This window comes from Amblyomma americanum, chromosome 2, assembly GCF_052857255.1.
Source record: "Amblyomma americanum isolate KBUSLIRL-KWMA chromosome 2, ASM5285725v1, whole genome shotgun sequence".
NCBI classification, from domain to species: Eukaryota; Metazoa; Arthropoda; class Arachnida; order Ixodida; family Ixodidae; genus Amblyomma; species Amblyomma americanum.
Window position 1 is genome coordinate 108,560,799 of NC_135498.1, and position 22,777 is coordinate 108,583,575.

Sequence of the window (22,777 nt, forward strand, 5' to 3'; positions counted from 1 at the left end):
ACTGACACAGAGCAAGAACTCATACGTTTTATTGAAAACTTCAACCTCGTCAACCCCAACATATCCTTCACTTACACGTACTCCAACACCACAATTTACTTTCTATATGCTGAGCTTTCGGTAAACAAAGGCTCACTTACCACTGGTGTATATAGAAAACCGACGGACCGCCAACAATACCTACACTTCCAAAGCTTCCATCCTCGTCACTCTAAGACAAGCATCCCATACTCTCAGGCACATCGATTTAAAAGAATATGTTCCCAAGACGAGGACTTCGTAAAAAATTCCAAACGCATGCGAGAAGTCCTCATTAAGCAACGATATCCCCCCGCCATTGTCGACTATGCCATTTAAAAGGCATCTAAACTCTAACGAGAGCAAATACTGGAGGGATGTCGCTACAACGAGGAAACAGACCACCGGGCAAATCTCGTACTTACCTTCACCAGTAACCCGCCTAACGTAAACAAAATCCTCAGAAAACATTTCAACATACTCGAACAAAGCGAGCGCCTCACCAAAATTTTCACTGCTCCCCCTCACGTGGTCTACAGACGACCAAAAAACATTAAAAATATTCTAGTACACTCAAAAACAAATAACCAGCCGGTTTTGGGGTGCGGCCCTGTGTAAAAAATAGATGCCAGGTCTTGAAACACATACAAACATCAAGCTGTGCAGTAAGCACAGCTTCAGGCTTCAAATGGGAAATTAATGGCAACTTTGATTGTGATTCCTGCAACGTAATATACCTCCTAGAATGCAGTGTGAGCAGTATGCAGTACATTGGACAGACCGTCAACCCTCTACGATTTCGCTTTAATAACCACCGCGCGCATATTTTATCCCTACCCAACCTTCCCTTGTCAAAACACATTAATGAGCGAAACCACCCATTTGATGCTATTAAGTTAACAGTCCTACAGGGTGGGTTCCACAACACCCGGGAAAGAGAACAACGCGAGTCGCACTTCATTTACAAATTTGAAACAATTCCTCACGGCATTAATGAAAGTCCAGGTGTATTGTCCTCCATCCGCCCCTTGCAGGGCCGTTGCTGACATTACGAGAGCAGCCAGCTTGACATACCTCGGTCGTTTCTTGCCATCGACATCTTTTTCAAGCTCACACAAATTTCTTCATTCCCTACCACATCCCGCCCCTATCTTCCCAGTTCGATTACCTTGCCGACGGGGTGCAATTGAAGAGCCCTTGCCTAAGTGCTCACGCCATTCCCATTTACCTCCTACACCACACTTGCCCGAACTCGGATGTTTTTCCACTTTTTTTTTCTTTTGTGGGTGTTTTCAGGCACAGTGCACGTGTGTGTAGTTAAGCTCACGGCGCCGCTGATTCTACCTTGACTCGGGCTGTCGAAATGGTTCCAGATGACGAAGTCTCCTGTCCTGTCTGCATTTTATTCTGTTTATTTGTTTACTTTTTCTGGCCAGGTCACGCGAGTGCAAGCATCTCTAATTTATATATGTTGGACAATTCCGCCACCGTCGGTTTCTGTACACCTTACTCGCTTAAATGTTCCCGCCATTGTCATTTAGCCGCCACACGACACTGGCATGAGCTCGGATGTTTTACTGTTGTGTGTCTGGGTGTTTTCATGCACAGTGCACGTGTGTCTAGTTAAGCTCACGGCGCCGCTGATTCGGCCTTGGCTCTGGCTGCCGGAGTGGTTCCAGATGACGGAAGCTCCGGCCCTGTCTGCATTTTATTCTGTTCATTTGTTTACTCTTTATGGTCGGGGCACGCGAGTGCACGCGTCTTTAACTTTTGTGTGTAGGGCGATCCCGCCACCGTCTGCTCCTGTGCACCTTACACGCCGCCGCTCTGTTGCCTTGATGGGTAGCCATTATCCCCTCTCGCTCCGTGTTTTCCTTTTCTTTTCTCCTCGTCCGGGGTCGGCTCCCCGCGGCTGCGGGGTCGGCGGCGGGAGCAACACGTTTTTCTTTTTTATTTGTTTCCCTTTTTTTCTCTTTCTATATGTATCTTTTCTAGTATTCTTTGCCTCTGTTTGTTTCCTTTGTTCATGTGTCGTTCATGTGTGCCAGTGCCAACTCCTTAAGAAGAGGAAGAAGACCCCTGTAACCTCAGTCTTGAGAAAGGACAGGCTCTGTCCGAAACGTCGACTCAAAATAAATCTATGGCTAAATGAAGCGTTTTCAACTTTGAATTTTTGCCTCCAGCAACCAAATATGTTTATCTTTATATATATATACATATATATATATATATATATATATATATATATATATATATATATATATATATATATATATATATATATATATATACGTTTAGAGACCAAAGTAGAAGCGGTTTGCTATGCCGTTCACATTCCTACATTAAGCGAGAGTGTTATATAATCAGTATAGCACAGCAACACGACACAGCGGTTACGTACGTTCAGGATTTTCATACCTGGTCAGTCCTGCTGATGGCACCTGCTAAAAAGGGGTCACAGTCTCGGTACCAGTATGCCATTATTAGGCCCAATCCCGCAGCCATGAGAAAGTAGGCAATGATAAGCAGCGTGCCCCACCAGGCAGTTCTGCATAGATTCATAACGGAGTAACAACGGTTTTCAGTATGAGTGCAATTATCTATTTCTTCATTGTGCTACACAGCATATCATAGACTCCGGAACATAACAAACGGCGTTAGCTGCATACCAATGCTCAATGTTGTAAATGCTCAAGAAACAACTTTTGCGTGACGTTATTAGGGACAAAAACATTTTTTGCTCGAAATAGGAGGTTTTTCACTTCTGCAGAAATGCTGTTTGATTATTTCTGCTGCGAAAAAACTATGGAGCCAACGAGCTGTCCCCATACTACTTTTTGTTTACAATCATGGCCAAGACACTTTTCAAGTTGTCTTCTAAGCATGAGTAAGCGGTCAAATTTTTTACAGATTAGCTTGTTCTGTTGGTGAATCAGGTACAGTAACCCTGACAAGTTTTTTTTTTCTCCCATAAGGCAATTCCAGTAGATAATACAAACTCCAGCAGTGTATACGAAATTGATGGCAGTACAGTGAATCAAAATTCGTAAAAGATCTCATGACTCATCTATGTACACGAATCTTGTTTTAAACGATTGTGTGGAACCATAAAAGTGACTCAACCTTTTCTTCATTTGTAACGTCAAAGCCAGCAGTGTCTCGAAAAATAAAATACGTTGCTACATGCCCAACGAAATTTTCACAGATCAGAGATGAGGGGCTCGTTTGACAAACATATTTCGGAAGCCAACAGTCACCGAAATCAAGGTGCATAAGGGAATGTTTCTTTTTTTTTTTAATATCTAGTGCCAATCAATTACTTTTTTAAAAGAAAATTACTTACAAAGCAGCAGAAAAAACAACCATGCCGCCGGTGGGATCCGAACCCACGACCTCCAAATATCGCGTCCGCTGCTCTTACCAACTGAGCTACGGCGACGGCTGTCCAATCTGCTGCTTTCGTGGGTATTTATGTTTTGCGTGTAAGCGAACCTTGAGAGTATTCACCAGCGCCACCCTCTTCCATAGCGGTGGACGCAGCACGTCCTGTAATACCGCAAGTGTGACGTAGAACGTCATCTAACGGCAAGGGCTGAAACTGTGCGAGAGCCCTCTTATGCTACCTATGGCATCAAGACTGCCAGAACCGAGACCCCCGTTAAGCTATTAGCAGACAAGGCAGATGAAGTGAGGGGCTCGTTTGACAAACATATTTAGGAAGCCAACAGTCACCGAAATCAAGGTGCATAAGGGAATGTTCCTTTTTTTATTATCTAGTGCCAATAAATTGGTTTTTTAAAGAAAATTACCTATAAAGCAGCTTTATAAGTAATTTTCCTTAAATAAAAACTAATTGATTGACACTAGATATTAGAAAAAAGAAGCATTCCCCTATGCAACTTGATTTCGGTGACTGTTGGCATCCTAAATATGTTGTCAAAAGAGCCCCTCACTTCGTTTGCCTTGTCTGCTAATAGCTTAACGGGGGTCTCGGTTCTGGCAGTCTTGATGCCATAGGTAGCATAAGAGGGCTCTCGCACAGTTTCCGCCCTCGCCGTTAGATGACGTTCTACGTCACACTTGCGGTATTACAGGACGTGCTACGTCCACCGCTATGGAAGAGGGTGGCGCTGGTGAACACTCTCAAGGTTCGCTTACACGCAAATCATAAATACACACGAAAGAAGCAGATTGGACAGAAATATATATATATATATATATATATATATATATATATATATATATATATATATATATATATATATATATATATATATATATATATATTCCCCTATGCACCTTGATTTCGGTTGATTTTTATATATATATATATATATATATATATATATATATATATATATATATATATATATATATATATATATATAATTGAAAGTTGAAAACGCTTCATTTAACCATATATTTATTTTGAGTCGACGTTTCGGACAGAGCCTGTCCTTTCTCAAGACTGAGGTTACAGGGGTCGGCTCCCCGCGGCTGCGGGGTGGGCGGCTGGGGACAACACATTTTTCTTTTTTATTTGTTCCCCTTTTTTCTCTTTCTATCTGTATCTTTTCTAGTATTCTTTGCCTCAGTTTGTTTGTTTTGTTCATGTGTCGTACATGTGTGCCAGTGCCATCTCCTTAAGAAGAGGAAGAAGACCCCTTTAACCTCAGTCTTGGGAAAGGACAGGCTCTGTCCGAAACGTCGACTCAAAATAAATCTATGGCTAAATGAAGCGTTTTCAACTTTCATCAATTTTTGCCTCTAGCAACCAAATACGTTTCTCGTTCTATACTATATATATATATATATATATATATATATATATATATATATATATATATATATATATATATATATATAAGTCAGAATGTCGACTGCATAAGATAATGCTAACAGCAAATGCAGCAGAAGTCGCTGTTCAGGAACATTATTCATGGCAACATTGCTTTTTGGTGAGTACGTTGCATCTTCTATAAAAGACTCAGCGTAGAAATATCAACAGTGGTCAGAGTGAACCTGCACGTATCACCAATGTGGCATGTTATTTCTGCACAGAGTGCTCTGTGATGTTTTCTGATATAGAACAACGAAGGGGTGCGGTTGTCTGTAGAGTACTGGTTGTTAATCTCAGAATGATCTCTACGCACGATTATACGGTCATATGTTCATGCGAGAGGGTGAGAGCACCGCTGTCTGAACTAAGAAGCGCGTATTACAGCGGAACGAGGTTTGTTTTTGCATGAAGCTGTAAACCTTTTTAATGTGATAGAAGCCTAACGGATGTCCTGATTTACGAAAGACTTCAAGGCTAGAATATCATAAATGTCACACCATCGACGAGAATGGGGCTTGTACCACACTCACATACTGAAACTCGTTACGCTTTGTTGCAGTACGCTGCATTCAGGCTTGCATACAACGCAATAGCTCCTTCAAAGGCTTTTGAGCCCTTCATTTCAGATGCAGCTTTTAAACTACTGACGATCAAAGTCAAACGTTGTCGGTTGTCAGTTTCTTTGTTCTCCTGCGAGATTTTTCTGAAGCGCCAAGGAGACTAACCAGAAGAAAAGAAAGAAAGCGAGTTAAAGATTTCTTCTTCCCATTTAAATGCTAAAAGTGCACTCTGGTAATGCCATCTAGCTCGGACACAAATTACAATGTAAAGATCCGCATCTTCGTTCTGAATGTAAGGGTGCGCGGCATAATATATTTTCCGGCTACATTAGCAGGTTTCGCGGCATCCAGCTTTCGGTATAAGATACCCATTCACATTAAACGCGTCACTTAAATAGCAAGTCTTGACAGGCATTGCAAGCGCACAGATATCCAATTTCCACTGCGGCACTTATGCAAGTTACACGCCCCTGTGCCTCACAGTTTGTTATGGTCATCAATGTTTATGACGCAGGGACAGCTTTGGCCAAACAGCGAAATGGCACAAGGTTTCTTATTGTCTATTCGAGCTGATGTCAATAACCCATCTTCCAAGCATTTCACCGTCGATCAGCATATGAATTCTTCAACGGTATGTGCCCACAGGCACCGGCGATCTTCTGCATACCTACTGCATGCGAGATGGGTGCTCAAACCACTGGGCCACTGCTGCGGTGATTGGCAGTTTTTGTTAGCAAACAGCTGAACAAATACGGCTTATGTGCATGACATCTTAGACTCCCTCCTGCCAGGCAAATGGGGCAAAAACGGTGATACTGATCAACAAGTGGAGGCGGCGGCGTTCAAAAAATTATGATGCATGTTTTTGCAACTGAAACCTTGCACGAAACTACGAAGCTGCAAAACCTCCAGGAGCTGTTCTAGTAATTCAGTATCATCAAGGACAGTTCGAGTACTGGCAAAGCCAAAGTGCTCCTGAAAACACCAACATCAAGGCCGAGATAGGTTACGCCCACAAAGAAAGGTTGCGCAAACAGCTGTCGTACGCCCATACCCGGAGCACCACTATGCAGAACCAATCTAACAAGTTTATCTCCAGAAGAAGGCACATGTGAAAAGCATATTAGGCTGCTTCCTGCTTGACAAAGTCGAAGAATTCCACCTTTTAGCGTCTGACAGAGACCTGGAGGCCATGTAGCGCTGCACCATGACCTGGTCAAGACCCGCGCGGTAGATCCAAGACCAGTACAACCCGATGAGACATGACCATACGTTTTCGTCTTGAGTGAAGTCTAGTTTGTACCTGGAAAAAGGCGCATGCATGTCAAGAGCTCATCTCTCGAGTGTACGAAAATATTTTCACGTCGTATGAGAGAATTAACCGAATTTTTGAACCACACTCTATTGGCGCGGCTTCAACACATCGGTCATTGCAGAATATGAAGAACTTTGTTATTCTATGGGTTAATACGACAGCGTTTTTGTTCATAAAAGCATTATCTTCTCAAAAACAGTTATCAAAAAAGAAAATTTGAAGAATACGCAGAGCCCTCACTTCTCCAGATTCCGCACACTTCTCTCAACCTTACTTTATTGAGAGAGAATAACCGTCACGTAATGAAATCTTGCTGGCATCTTTATGGGAACACGCGGATGAAGGCGCTTTTTGTTTTTTTTCAAGATCTTGTGCAAAAATGATAACTTGCCTCTGAAGCCTTGCAACATAAAATTTTCCAACATATTGGGTGAAGGGATAACTCAGGGGCCCTCAGAAAGCAGGAGACAATGCGACCACTCTTTGCGGTGTTATTCAAAAACAGGAAGCAGATTCTCGTGTACTACGACAGGCTGTAAAGCAGCTTTACGCAGTTCCCAACGCTCATAGCCGGGCAATCTAGCGCACACTTACCAACGTTCGAGTGGCGAGAGCTCTAGTCTTTCACTGTGCTTCTGATATGTCTTATTTACTTTATATTAGGCACGTTTGATTTTCAAGCGATGTTTATTGCCTCAGGGCTTAAAGGTTATTAAATGAGAGATGCGGAAGCTGCCTAAATAAAGAAAAAAGGTGGGCTGATCTAATGAAATCAAGTAGTGAACGATGATATGGACCCTGTGTCCATTATAGGATGAGTGCAAGGCATTTTTCAGTTGCCTTTTCATACAGAACCCATTATACTCTAGAACGATTGGAAAGAAAATAATGAAAAGTTATTACTCCACGTCTCGCGAGAATACTAAACAGCTGGTACAAAATGCTTATTCTTGGCTTATTCATTCGTGGCTTATGTTCAAAGTGTTCATATGAATGTGGCGCCCCTTTTAGAGACACTGCGGCAAAGAGGTCTGCAAAGAGCTCCTGATAGCTCTCACTATAAGCGTGAGCTCTCGGAAGCCATCAGAAGTAGTGGCTTTAACGCTTGGCTGCTGCGGCCGACGTCACGAAAACGAATCCTGGCCGCAGCGTTCGTATTTCGGTGCAGAAGAAATATAAAAATATCGTTGTACTGTTATGCGATTATAGTGCCGGCTAAAGAACCCTGATTGGTATAAATTAATGTGGAGAGCTCTACAACGCCGTCTCTCATATATCATGTGGAGTTGTGATGTTAAACGATTATGCCTTACTATAACATACCATACCATACCGTACCGTACCATCTCGAACCGCACAGTGCCGTACGATAGCATCCGACTGGAAAACATTGAAAATTCGATGCAGTGGTGCTAGTCCTCAATAATCCGGAATCACGTTTTTTTACAGGAAGTAAGAGAAATAATATGTGTTGCTACTTTTTTCTGAAGCAAGTCAATTAACCGCCAATTACAAAATACTCGCTCTTGCATCGGACCGCATCTTCATCTGTTTGACCGCACCCACGCTTGAACATGGTGATGTTGAGGTATGACAGTCGGTGAACTTGGTGAACACTGTTTCTTTGCTTTTTGCATCACATCATTGCAAATTGCGTGGGACGTAGGCGAGACTACTTTGTCGGTTAAATAAAGGTTGCAGCAAGAAGTACAATAAATGTTCATTTTTCCCGAAAGCACTTAGAAATAAATGCAACCGTTTTTTTTTCAGATACTGATTTGGTGTACTACAGTGGCCACCTGGACTAGTTGATTCATCTGCATCGTTTAAGCTGGGGTACTGGACTAACAGGCACGGACAACCACAAAAAATGGAAGTTATTGTCGTCCGTGTTTGTTCGCATAGTACCCCAGTTTTAAGAATTCGGTGTGGTGCAAACGATCAGGCACAGAAATTATGGGTGAGGGTGTATAACGCCACATAGTTGGAAACACACTGCAGTCCTAACTGGCGTTAGTGCGTGATTTATAAACAACAGCTTTTGGCGAATGGGACAAGGTGCGTGGCTTTTCACATAACAAATGGCATTGAAATCGATACGTAAAGAATTACATAGATCAGCAACAGTGATGTTTTTGTTTGTGATGTCAGACTAATTCGTTTATTCACCTGCGCGTTTGGATTGCTGCTGCTGATTGCGTTTAGGCACTTCTGCTTTGTACCTCTGCACCCCCCCCCCCCCCCATGGTGTGCCATTTTTAAGAAAATAGGCCTGTTGGTAATACTGGCCACGTAGTGTCCCGTCGTTTCTAGTGTTTTCTTTTTTTTAATGCGGAAGCATTACTAGTCCCATAGCGAGAAAAGCCAGGTAGCTGTGTGTGTGTGTGTGTGTGCGTGTGTGCACGCGCAGATGTTAAAAAAAGTCCAAAGATGGGAAGAAAAATAGGGTGACGTCGTCAGACAGCCATATGACGTACACAGCAAGTCTAGCACCGACACTTCAGAAAATGTTTCCCGCCTTACTCATCTATATATACTCGCCTCTGGCCACCATCCATGTGGCGCCAGTTTTCCCGATTCGTACTGAAATTGTGACGTAACCGTTTGTCGCACACCGTTGCGAGTGGTGTCGTGCGATTTCTCGTTGCATACAGCTTACATGTGCAAGTTGGATGCTTGCTTGCGACGCGGACTCGAACGGACGACATATGCACGTTCGACTGCATGCCATGCAAGATTTTGGCATCAAAATTGTGATGCAACCACTCATCGTACAGAGCTCCGGTTGTCATACGCGTGTGTGTCTGCATGGACGGCTGTCAGTGAACCCAGGGAGAGTAACGCTTTGGCATTACCCTCATAAATTTTTTTATAGCTGGCTGTGGTTTTTGTACTCCTGATTAACGTTCGTGTGGAAAGCACTACTTTCCTCCGGGCCACTGAATGTCAGAGATTTTTCTTGATACCAAGACCGAGTCTACAACCGAGTATTACAAACAGGTCCGTTGGAATGGTGAAATTTTCCGTACTCGAAGGCATACGGCTTGAAGTCTTCGAGCGTGAAAGGCCTGAGTTGCCGTGTTCGGGCGTCCCAGAGCACCTTGATGACGATGGTGGCCGGTGCGGCCACAATGACGACAGCTTGCACACAGTCGGTCCACACAACGCCTCGTAATCCACCCTGCGCACGTCAGGCATTGTGAGAACTTCTGTCGTATATAAGAGTGTCTCACAGAGATAATAGGGGTAATACTTCAATGTCCTCACATATATAGGACAGCATAAAAAAAATCTGTTCTTGTTGTAGCAAACACAGAAATTTCTCGAAGGCAGTACGGTGCGCAACGATTTTCATTCTGGGATTATACTGTTACTTAGCGGGAATAAATCTCGTTACTTTAGCACTAAATATCATTTAAAAAACAAGCAAAAAGAATCGTGCAGAAATCAGTGTCATATTTTATAAAGATACTCTGCATTTGGGAAGAAAAATAAATGAAAGGTTTGCGGACGTGACTTATCTCTCTTAGTTCTGTTCCTTCTCTTGAGAAAACAGTGGAATTCAGATTTAATGGTGAAATAAGGTCCTCATAATATGATACAAGTTCAATTTTAAGGTTCTTTTTTGCAGCCGCCGAAACGCTGCATTATGATTTACTTAATCTTCACGTCGGTATCATTTTCACGACTGATAGATATAAGTCGGGATTGTTCGCGTGGGACCGATTGTTCGCTGCGAAGTCACAATGACAGAGGTTCATAAAGATAATAAAATCGCGTTATGGAGAAGCATAGCATTCAGAACATAAAATAATAGTTTAGTTCGAGGTCATACGTCTACAAGCCGGTAAGAGAGCATGAGTAAACGACTAAGTGGGATGAGAAGCCCAGCATCACAGCGCTTGTATATGCCCACTTAAAGAGAGCAAGGTTCTCCTTCATGGTGTGGAAACCAAAATAATGCAGTTGATTAAAGACATTGACGTGTGCGAATGCGCCATGCTTGGTAGCCAAGGCGCCTCTGCCTCGGTCAAAGTACAAGCATTGGCATATTAGGTGAAATAGAACTGGTTTACAGTTAAGGATGCAGCACGGTCCCCATTAAAGTATTCTGCAGTCATGTCGGAAAGGCGATGACAAACGTGGGGTGGGGTGCAAGCCATTTTCGGAGAATGTTTCCGGCTGTAGATAAACATCACTAACACAAAGCTTGTTAACGAAACCTTGTCCCGCCCGAGATAGTTGAGGGTGCCTGAGAAGTGGTGTCGAGAATACAGCAACGACTGACAGTCCTGAAGTGATTAATTTGAAAATACAAGAAGACAAAGTTCTTCTGATGCAAAGGAGTTTCAGGAAGCATATATGGATGTCCTTCTAAACAGTGTCCAGCGCAGGAGTGGAAGTAAGTAGACGCTCCCTGCCCGCTTAGTGAGCGGACTGATTTCCTGTGCCGGCATCCATGTAGCCTGAAGTGCTTCGGACACAACTGTTACAGCCACTCTTTTAAAACACGAACACGACTAAAATGCGATCCAGCTTCGTCTCCGCTATGTTGGCAGAGGTAAGTCTTTTTAGTTCGATGGGCGCCATGAAAATATGTCATAATAATTGTCTGTAGTGATGCGGTGCATAACGGATGAATTTGTCGATTGCAGGCGTTTCAGGACATTGTGGAGACCCATAAACTCGCCGCCGGTCGAAGTATCCCATTGGGCGTAAAGAGTACGAGAATTTTTGAAGAACTGGTATTCTGGGGAAACCTATGCTGTCGATAGCACGTCGTCTTTTAGAGACGCTTCGAAATACATGTCCATTTCATTGTAAGTTCTTTCAGAAGCTGTTCTTTGCACTGCAAGGCGCCGTTGTATGGGGCGATCCGGTGCAATTGGCCGCGAACGGTACAAGCCAATTTCCGTGTGTTGCCATTGGGGTAGGAGCGTTCCTGCGACATAGGTGACATGACGCGCCTCGTAATTATATGTCTACTTGTGCTTCCATACTTCGGACTAATATGCCCCTACGAGTGTGGGTACCGTATGAGCAAGACATTCTTTAAAGTAACTGATTCCAAATCACTCCTGAAATATTAATTGCAAAGTTATAGCAATTAAACCTGTAGTACCTTATAAATGTCAGCATACCCAGCGTTCCTGGACATTCAGCGTCATCTCTTGGCCGCCAGCAGCGAGTAGCGCGCAACTCTGTCGGGCATTTTAAACTACTAATTTTGAGAGAACTGGAGTACCGCGATATTTTGGGCGCATATGGTGGTCACGGCCGACTCTCTTTCCTCGTTGAAAAGTCAGGTATATGAAATGCTCCTTGAACTTGCATGTATTAGGTCGACTTCCTCTGAAATGTGCCGAAGATTGGTAACTCTCGTGGTGATCGCGTCTGTTCAGCGCCACAAGCCACGTGGCAGCAACCGGTGGAAATAGCAGCGCTCATCCTGATTTTCTGGGCTTGCGTTAGTGCTATTTACGAGGCATGATTGTTACAACATCGCCTTTAATTAAATATCAACTCGGGAAAAAAAATTGGCAAGATTTTCGTGAGCAGACAGATCCCGGAAAATACGCGCCCAGTCAAGCACGTTAAGCTCCACTTTGCAATTTCTTCTTGCATAGCCTCGGTTAGCGCAAGGAATCTCTTGACAAACCAAAGAATATTTTTGTATCATCATCATCATGACCATCATCCTGACAACGACCATTGCAGGGCAAAGGCCTCTCCCATGTCGCTCCAATTAACCCTTTCCTTTGCCAGCTATGGCCACCGTATCCCTACAAACTTCTTTATCTTATCCGCCTACCTAACCTTCTGTCGCCCCCCGCCACGCTTGCCTTGTCTTGGAATTCACTCCGTTATCCTTAAGGACCAGCGGCTCTCTTGCGTTCGCATTACATGGCCTCACCGTTCACTGTTAAAGTCATCCTGCATTTCTCGATCGACCCCTGCCTTGTGGTAGCCTATATCACCATGGCTCTCTGACCACAGCGTGGTTTTTGGCCAACGAGCCAAGTAATGCTCTCGCGTTAAAAAATATGCAGCAGTCATTACATAACATGCTGAGGCAATCTTGAGTCTTAATGGCCCCGTCCTACTATGTTATAGTGCGAAGTTGTTTGTTTTCTACATGACTCGTCAGGTAAGGAAACAAAACAAAATGCTGAAACGCTACCGCAGCAAGTACAGATTGCAGAGAACGGCGTTAATGTGCCGGAGGAATTCATCATATGCAGCGCTTTAGATATAAAAGTCCTGTCTTTCTCATAAGCATGTGTGCGGTATGCGCGAAGGAAAAAAATTTCGCTGCTCATAGCGCAGTTGGCAAGTGCACTTGGTGGCACAATTTTTACGAAGAAACGCAGAAGGTTCGGCCTACCGCATAAAACTATATTGTGGAGAAACATGAGCATGTGGAGAACTTGGAGGCACTGTTGGTTTCAAAAAGCAATATTTTTCTGCTTAGAAGACCACGCTTCTAGCTAGGCAAAAATAGAAATTTTTAAATAAAGCATTTTAAAAAGATAATTCTCTAAGATGTAATAAAAAATTGGGAAAGTCGTCGGGTTAGTCCGGTTACTCTTCTCCACAAACGGCTAAGATGAGTACTATAGCAGCTCATTGTTGTTTCTACGGGGCATTAATTTGGTGTTAGGGCACTCATATTAGGCTTGATACCTCCTGTGAGTGCCTATCGCTTGCTTCATGTGCACAGGGTAGCATGCTTATCTCGAGCGCTCGAGCTGTGTATTACAGACCGAACCGAGTGAACTTTTAACTCCCCCGCCTTGGTACAGGCAACATTGTGCCCTGTATAGTCTGTATGTCTATCCGGCGGTTCTACAGTGCAAATACTGTATCGGAAACTTTTTCCCTACTTTAATGTTTAATTCATTTCCGCTACAGAGCACACTGACGTTATCTAGGCCACCGCGTTCACCTCTACACCGATTCGTGAGAGACCTGCTATTCTATAAACGCCGTCACGCCACTCGGCCTTAGCGAAAGCAACAGATGCAAAAAAATACAATGTTTTCTTTATACTCACAGCATTGTAACATGTGGCGCCTGGCCTGTAGGACGGTCATGCGTGGTTGCTGTGATGGGTTTTTTTTTTTCATGTGTTAACAAATGGGCTCCGCAGGAGTGTTCTTCGTTAGAAAAAAAAAATTCCTGAGATATTTTTGCATAAGCGATAAAAAAAAATGACGGTTTCCAAACAATCACCTCTTCTTATTGCGTTTACCTTTGGAACTGTCGCGTTTGCAAAAGATGGGTAAATTAATGCATTTGCTGTGTCGGTTTCGGAACACTCTGAAACCAGGATGCTCTATTATTTATTCGAATATCGTGCCTATTCCTCACCAAGATTGCAGAAAGGATACAAAGTTCGGCAGGTGCCGTATCGTTGTTTTTTACCGTCATCATATATATGCTACTAATCCCTAACGGTGTGCCAAATCTAATTAATTTATTTCTTTCACAATATTACAGGCAGCGCCAATCCCCAAGCAGAAGAGGTTACAGGAGGAGCGTCTTTGCAGAGCGCTCAAACACTGCAGTATCAGCGCATTCAACCACAGATTGACAAGGGTGGAAAACTGGGCGAATCGGTATCTATCCATGAAAAAAGGAGCGCGAAAACGAGACGACGGACGAAGACAGAACACACAGCACGAGCGCTAACTTCCGACTAAAAGAAAAACACAAGGCTAAGGTCCCGGTCAAACCGGTCTTGTGTTTTTCCTTTAGCCGGAAGTAAGCGCTCTTGCTGTGTGTTCTATCCTCTTCAGCCGTATTGTTTTCGCGCTCCTTTTCTCATGCAACAACAGATAACGGCAGACCATTCTAATGCACAGTGGTATGTGGAAATAAGGATTTTTGAAAGAGTTTGGTCTATGATAGAAATGAGCATATGTTTCCATAATGGTGGAGGCGTGAAAATAATTTCTAAATAACTCAGAAGTCATGTATCTTTTCTATTTCGTGCAATTAAGATATACATGTACTTGTACAGGCGTCCATACACCTGTCTAGAACGCTGGAATGGCACACCAAGCAGTGCACTTGCGTCGTTTACCAGTGGAATATGTCTCGAAGCAACACCTTATTGCGCTTGCACGTTCTTTTGGATCGTGTTTAATTTCTCACGTCTTTAAAAGTCATATCGCGGCACTCTAGGCTGCGGAGATTGTCATAAATGCAAAACATAGAGCTCCCTTCAAGTGCTCACGACAGGTGTCTGGATGACTGTACATCACGAAGTTCCCTGCAGCGGTAGCGAACAGTAACCATTATTTTTTTTTTCAGCGAGCCACACAATTGCCCTCAAATTCTTGTTTCGACCTGAAATCTCCAGGGTGACCGAGAAAAGCTTTGGAGTCGGCATCCGGTACAGCTTAACAGATGTCAGAGCATTCTCCTACCCGGCTTCAACACAAGCATAAAGAGAGCAATGATGACTGCAACGTTACCGCTATTATGAACTAAATATGAGCCTTCGAGTAATGCAAACTCATTATATTTTGCCATACCATGTCCTGCTTCCCACATCCTGCGGAAATACTTTAACTGGCCTGTGCCGTTCACCAACAGACTGTAGACAGAGAAACAACGAATAGCAGGTTTTTGCTACGCGTAGAAAACTTTTGTTCGGTCCGTAGTACCCACTTTACGGCGCTTGAACATTACTCTATGAATGAAAGACACCCGTTTTTTGACCCTCAACGTGAAATGCAGTGAAACGTTTTGCTTAAACATTTCACAGAGTGTGCGAATTTAATAATTAGCAAACGTTTTGCAGATACTACAATCAACTAAAAAGCATTTGCGGTAGAATCTTATCTCAACACAATAGTCACAATAAGTTGTAGGTAGTTTCGTACCACTTATTGTCAAGTTCACTTGCAACAGAGCAATTTTACGGTGATCCCAACTAAGCGGAAAGTATTGCGAGAGGTTATTTATGAGACCTATATATTACATTCGCCAAGCGTGTTTTTAGTTCTAGAACAATTTTTCGCGCATGATTTTTACCCATTTTTAAACATTGAAGAAATCTTTAAAATCAGACATACCCCAAAAGAACTTTAATAGGAAATAATTATGCCATTCAAGATTAGTATAGTAATCTGTATTCCTGTATATTCCACATCAGCTCATGCAACACGTCGGACTGAATGAAAACGGCTCCTAAAGAAACAGTATAGACGCTTAAGCCCCGCTTTAAGAGTGAAACGCGACAGCGTCCTCTTTTCATGCCATCTACATCACGGTATTACCCCGCACTGTTCCTGGGGGCCCTCATGCACAATGGAAAGTTTCGACACCGCTTCCCCAAGGACGAACGGTGAGGTCTCACGCACTCACAGCGCTCCTGGTGGTCTCCGCGAGAAATGGAAGGAAGTGCAGGGTTATTCACCCTAACTACCGGACAGGGCAGCGCCAGCAGCGACAGGCTTAGACTGTGACTCCGGCGGATTTTCTGCCTCGCGAGCACCTTAACGCTTTCGCGTTAATAGAAAAAATCCTCTGGCGCGGTGTAATTAATTTCTTTTTCTTTTCGAAGGCAATGGAATCAGCTACCAAGTTATAGAACTAATAAATGCCAAATAATTACGGCACTAGAACATTATACACTTAACCGTGCTTTCCCTGATCGAAGGAAATAAAAAGGACGTTGTGGGGGAATTCAAAGGATGCATTGCATAATTGGTAGTTATTAAAATAGAAAAACGAGTCTATATCTTTGCTGTCGTGTAAAGCCGTTTTAAATTTGCAGCCTTAAGACAGCTACAAATGGAGCATTATATGCAAGGTCCATCCGCCCACCAATCCTTCATTACACAAAGAGATAGTGTCTGAAATGCCGGCACCTCAAAGCAACAGCGTGGAGACATTCTCTCAGTGACCGTCTTGCTGCTCATTTTCTTTTCCTTATGGCGAACAAGCTTGGCCCTTTGGACCCATCATCATTTTCCTCTTGGCGCTTCTTTCCTCATACGTCTATCCACATACTGTTTCATGCTCGTTTGTTCTTTGTCTTGTCGCTTGGCAAGATGACAGTCAACGAAACTTATCGAAGCCACATCTTACAAGGCACTTCCCTGGGGGAAGCACCAATGGGTTGGCTTTTTCAGTCCTAGGCATTATCAAAACTGATCAGTTCTATTGTCTCAGCGCAGACGTGCACATGGCTTAGCGCGGGCGTTACCGGAGTATCAAATACAGTTAAAGGGCTCATATAGGTATCTATGAGATCACTGCGTCAATTAGAGGCATTGGAATTTTTGTAACGACTTGAACTCTGCTAATGTGCGAAGTAGTCGCCTGTCTTCAAGATGTAAAACAATTTACCTCCTGTTTCTAGGAGACCCACGTGGTAGTTCGTAAAAAAACCATTAACTCAATTACATAACTAAGGAAACCGCTGGCCAGCCACATATTGTGTTCTTTATTTTCTTTCTTCGCTTGGATGCGTGCATGCTTGCAAGAATAATTTTATTCCTTTTTCGCTCCAATAGCGCCAAGCTATATGCTTTCTGCACATTGGATATCCCTCCTTGTGTGGCCATCTGTTATATAAAAACAAAGTTTTCTTACGAGCCTAAATTACGCTGAACATTTCGCATTTGTTTTAAGAGTATGAGAGCAATGAAGCCTTCAGTACTTTTTTCTTTACCATCCGCAGAGTAGCCAATGGAAAGTAGGGTCAATGTTTAAACATTGCCGCCCAAAGGGAAGAAAATAGGACGCAACCTCAGAGTCCGGAGTCTTTGGGGTGATCTCGAAAGCATATTTTCGTTTTCTTTGGTTATCAGATCTATGTGATATTTCAGCACTGCCATGCCCGTTTTCAGTTTTTTAAAAAGCCTAACGTTCGGTCAAGACAACAGCTTAGGGGTGTAAATGTAAAGATGTGTTTTCAAGCGAAATATCGCACTGCCATAACTGTATGTGCGTCATTATCCCGTTTACTGATTAGAGTAAAAAAGCAGTGCTGTAGGGTCGGGGGGAAGCTTTTATACTTTGCTCTAGTAAATAATCTGCACCTGCCCATAACAGGGAGTTCTAAGTTCGGCTTAGCCTCTAAACGTGTCCCCACAAATAAATCAATGAATGTTTTTTTTTTCGTACACGCATTGCAGCAGTAGCATCTCCACGGACTCAACATGTGGTACTATACTGGTTACACTTATCAGATGGCGGCTGCGGTTTGGAGTCTAGTTTCTCCTGTCTGGTATACGTAAGCGCTGCTAGATAAAGATGCAAGTAAACATGTTAAGTTTCTCGAACCGGAGTTAGTTGCTTTCGTTGGTGCATTTTTAATTCAGCCCTCGTCATTTAAGTCAGTGCGTAGCAATCATTTACATATGGGCAGACTGTGTTAACGTAAATTCCGGCATGCCGCATTATTATTGTGGTTGATTATGCTGCTAGTTCTGATGGGCGATGAGGCGGAATATATTGTATAAGAGCCTGTAACGCAAGACGTAAAAACACGTTTTGGCTTTGATCGTCTGGCTGGCATTTAGCCGACCTAACATGGCACATTGTTGACTAATAGCTGACTCCCCTGAAATAGATGCGTGGGCTATTTAAAGTATGGCCTGAGCAAAGTATGTACTGAGGCGCACTAATATGAGAAGGAGGTTGGGGTACATCTGTCCGTACCACTTTTAGGCCACGGGACCAAAGCAAGCCCGCCCCTCCCACCCAGACACTCGGTCGCACGTAGGCCGGGTTTAAGCGGCATTTTAGCTCTTTAATTTTTTTTTTTTTGCGCAAAATATATCAACCAGCACCGAATATAACACGATAATACGTGAATTTGAAAAACCTTTTCTTACCAAGGAAGTGTACACAGTTCCCGTAAAGCCAATCACCAGGCTGCACCAAGTTACAGGAATGTGAAATCCTGGTAAGGAAAATAACGAGCGCAGTTTAATTAGCACAGTCGTACAGGTGTGCCCTCCTGCCATACATAAGACTTAGTGCATGAAAATTACATCTGTAGAGAGTAAGCATCGCATATGTATGCACATGTTAGTACGTGTATTACACGCTAATATAATTGTATGCATAGTGTATGTTTGAGTGCGTCAAATGTGGCTGCGCAGGATTGAGAATCCAAAAGAGAAGATAACCACGATATAACCCTTTCTTTGCGAAAGGACAAATTGCCAAGTAGTTATTTTTTGAGCCCAGGTGATACTGAGAACATCCCTATACCGTCAGATCTTGCAACCAATTCAAAACTATTCTGGAAGCCATGAGAATGGCGTGTTGTGACCGTTTTCATCAGTGTCTTACTTTAGCCGAGCATGCATCAGTAAAGACTCACAGCCCTCCCCGTTTTAGTGTGTGCACACATCTGGTACCAGTAACAAGAAAAAATGCGAGTTAGCGGCAGAGGCGGGCATTTGACCTCAAATACGCCGAATTAATGTCAGCCTGAAATAAAATTGCGTGACTTTACTCGACCTCATCATTCGAGGTTCAAGTCTACGCAGGCTGAGGTCTCAAATTTTCCAGGGGTCAGTACTGATATCACATAACCTTACCTCAGCCGTACATTGCTATGTTTACGCCACGGGCTCAATCTTAAAAGAAAAACATGAAAAAGTGGCCAACTCACTTATAAACAAAAACTTTATTTAAAATCCTTCAGTAGAAAATCTTGAAAGATAAAGATTTTTCTCTGATCCCGTCCCCTCCGCTCGTTTAACTTCTAGTTTATGCTGTAGAAGGTCTGTGTTAGCCTGCTGTCGACACTTTTGTAGATCATAGTGTTGTCCAGTACAAGGATGCCTAGGCTAAGCTTGTGAAAAATGCTTAAACTGATATCATCACATTGATTTTTCTATAGGCTAGCGGCTTAATTTTTGATATGCTGCGTTTATTTTTAGTTTACATCTTGTGCCACGTACTCGACCAGTATGTGCCTCTTTGAATGAACTTAAAACGACTAACCGCTCTTTGGTGCCTACCTCGGCTAGTCAGGGCTAGTCCAGACACAAACGACATGTTGCTTCGGTCCGGCAAGAGAGCAAGTGTATATGCCATGCGACTTCGGAGAGTTTCTGTCCTCACCGTATACTTCGAGACAGTATAAGCGAATGGCTGTTATCTCTACACGCTGTCTGACAACAGAAACACGGTCATCTTTTCAGACAAAAACAAAAAAAGATCGTCAACAAAAAGTTTTCACCAAAAAACAGCTCTCGATATCAGTAAGGATCTGTTATGTCATCTGGCCACGGACTGATGAGTGATTATCTGTCAAACAGGTACTGATATCACTGATAGTTTATTGTCACATTGTTGCAGCATCGTGCTGAGCCATGTGTAAAGCAAAGTGCATTTACACAATTGAAACATAAAAATATATTTCCAGAAGGAATACTTCATCATTGGCCAATGTGCTGAATGACGAGCCCATTTCATGGCATAAAATTCCTCAAATTCCTAAAAAACAGACCGCTTAAATAGGCGTTCTCTTACGCGAGGTTTTGTAGACCGGCACTTCATCCAATCTTAGACGAGATTATAAAAGTCAGTGGCCTATTTAAAATCTGTTTCCGCAAAATAGAGCTATACCCTCACTGCAACGCCGGTGACCACGGCGTCGTATACCTGCTAGCACCGAGTGAATTCCAAGCCTTCCTTGTCTTTAGGGTGACGGTTCGACTGCATAAAAAAAATGCCCCGAAAACCTACGCTGCCGATATTACGAACGCTTTCTGAGAGTATTCACTCTATCGCATTCTGCCTCTGGGGTATCTGGGATAGCTTACGGGTTCCGCTACCGAATTTCCCGAGTATACAACCCCCCTCCCCCCAACCAGCTGCGTCCGTATGTTGGTTGCACTCTGAGGAAACAACGCGATCCTCGGGAAAACGCCTGAAGAAAGCTTAGCAACTTTATGGGGATGTGGCCGATCATCTACTAAGCACCTCTCCAGCCTAGTTGATCCGTTTAGAAAAAAATACAGAAAAAAAGACTGATAAAAAGCTTACAAACAAAAAAGCAGAGCCAAAAGTTGGGCAAGTTGCTATTGGTTCATATAATGGAAGCAGGGCGCAAAAAAGGGACAAGAGAAGGGACGTCGTGTGTTCCTTCAAGTATCGCCTCCATTTCCCTGCGCTGTCCTTACAAAGAAAACTGGCTACCAAAAATAAAAGAAGACCGCTATACGCGCCGTTAAGTGCCGGTTGCCGCGGGAGCAGCATGGCTTCTAAGAAGAGTAGCCGGGAGGCTCTTGCGGCAGAATAAGGCGTAAGGGACATTACGGTGGCTTTGCCGAAAGCAAGGAGCCGGACCACGGCACCCTGCATTCCAGAGGGGGTAATTGAACACCAGTTGTCATTAGTCAATTTGGTCGTGTGTTCTCGCTGCGATTCAGACGAGGCACTCACCAGTGTAAGGGGCAGAGACTTCCAGGAGCCACTGCTTCAAAACCCGACTTCGCTGAATGACGACCTCATTCAGCACCAAAATCACGCATTCGGTTCATGTCCGATTTGCTGACCTAACTCATCAAGTTTTTAGCTGGCACCAGCCTTCAAGTTTGGAGCTGGCGCCAGACTTCACACGGTGAAGTAGTGATCACTTTGAGGTTCAGACCGACTTCGTGCTTTAGAATAGTGCCGTAAGTGACAAGGTTAAATCTCTGAACTTTTAGTGTGCTATACTGACAAACTGTTCCTACCCACGAATTGTGATAGCATTCGCGATGAGAACGTAGCGCGATATGGGTGTTCTCACAAGCACATTCTGCAGTACACTTCCGGTACCAGTGTACTATTTGGTTGCACGAGAGAGACTAGCAGTGTGTTCATACTCGTACCTGTTGAAACTGCGAGTGAAGCAGTGTATATGCAGAGCGCCCCCACAGTTTGCTGGAAATAAGAAAACAATTTATTGCGGTCATGCACTTCTCTTAGATCATGAACATTTCATACAAAACTAATTTAAGGTATAACACATGTATATCGTCGATAAGGCATAAGAACGATAGCTCCACCTGCTAAAATACATATGGGTGCTTCAACATCTAGCATGTGACAGCCAATCCTTTGCTACCTGATACCGCATTTCACAATCGCGTTCCAAAATTTCAGGCATAAAGATTTACTGATGCTTAATCATTGCGAAGAAATCGCCTTTTGGTTGGCACATGGAAACATGATAGAAAGCCGTATTCAATATGATGGAGGAAATTTGCTGCATCGCACAGATCTACAATAAATTGTTTTTGAATTATTAAAAGCACTGGGTATCTCATGTGAGCGCGCTTGACGATTGACTCTCTAATATTCTTTCTTCGCAATGTTCCTAGAATTCAAACTTATTTGTTCATGTGATTATTATTTATACTATAGACGCAACCATTCAGGGATATGAATCTGACGGTGTACATAAATAAGTTGTAGTTAAGAAATATCGTGAGAATAAAGCTTAGAAGTAGCTGTGAAAATTTTTTGGAATGTCCGCAATAATTGCCGTTATCGACAGCGCCAAAAAACTTCCAGTAGGTTTCATTCTGAGTAGGTCCTCGTAAAAATGTGCAGTTACGTGTGCTCAGTGGTGTTCAAGTGAATAAGGCTGTAATGCGCAACGAACAGCTAAATAAGAGAATTGTTTGCACTTGATAAATCCTAGAAGATTTAAATACAGTGGCTTATTGATATTATCTGCTTGCGGCAAAAATGAAAACATCGGAATTATTCACCACGACATTATCTCCAAGATGTACACCCGGAAAAAAGATCGAAACAACGCTTTCGGTTTCGTAAGCATTTCTAATATTCTTAGCCAACTCCTAGGCTGTAGAAAGACAACAACTTCGAGTCCAGCACAACAGAGTCAAGAAAAGCAGCTCTACAGCGCCTACTGCCTTTTGAAACTTTGAACTGAAAACTAAAACTGGACTGTACTGCGAGCCCTCGATAGAATGCTTAGCTGCCCGCCTTGTCCGTATGATGAAAACTGGCACGTTTAGAACAGTGATAATTGCTATGGCTTGAGTCCCGTGC

General features: G+C 43.2%; 1 protein-coding gene across 1 annotated transcript in view; it reads right to left on the minus strand.

Moving 5' to 3' along the window:
* Nucleotides 1-22,777, minus strand: part of LOC144118949 (sodium-coupled monocarboxylate transporter 1-like) — a 47,821-nt gene that overhangs the window by 17,034 nt on the left and 8,010 nt on the right. Inside the window, exons 4-8 of the mRNA XM_077651708.1 lie at nt 21,589-21,640; nt 18,589-18,656; nt 9,763-9,914; nt 6,581-6,721; nt 2,437-2,566 (exon numbers count right to left, since the gene is read on the minus strand). Of these exons, the coding sequence (XP_077507834.1) occupies nt 2,437-2,566; nt 6,581-6,721; nt 9,763-9,914; nt 18,589-18,656; nt 21,589-21,640 (543 nt within the window). The remainder of the gene's footprint in view (nt 1-2,436; nt 2,567-6,580; nt 6,722-9,762; nt 9,915-18,588; nt 18,657-21,588; nt 21,641-22,777) is intronic.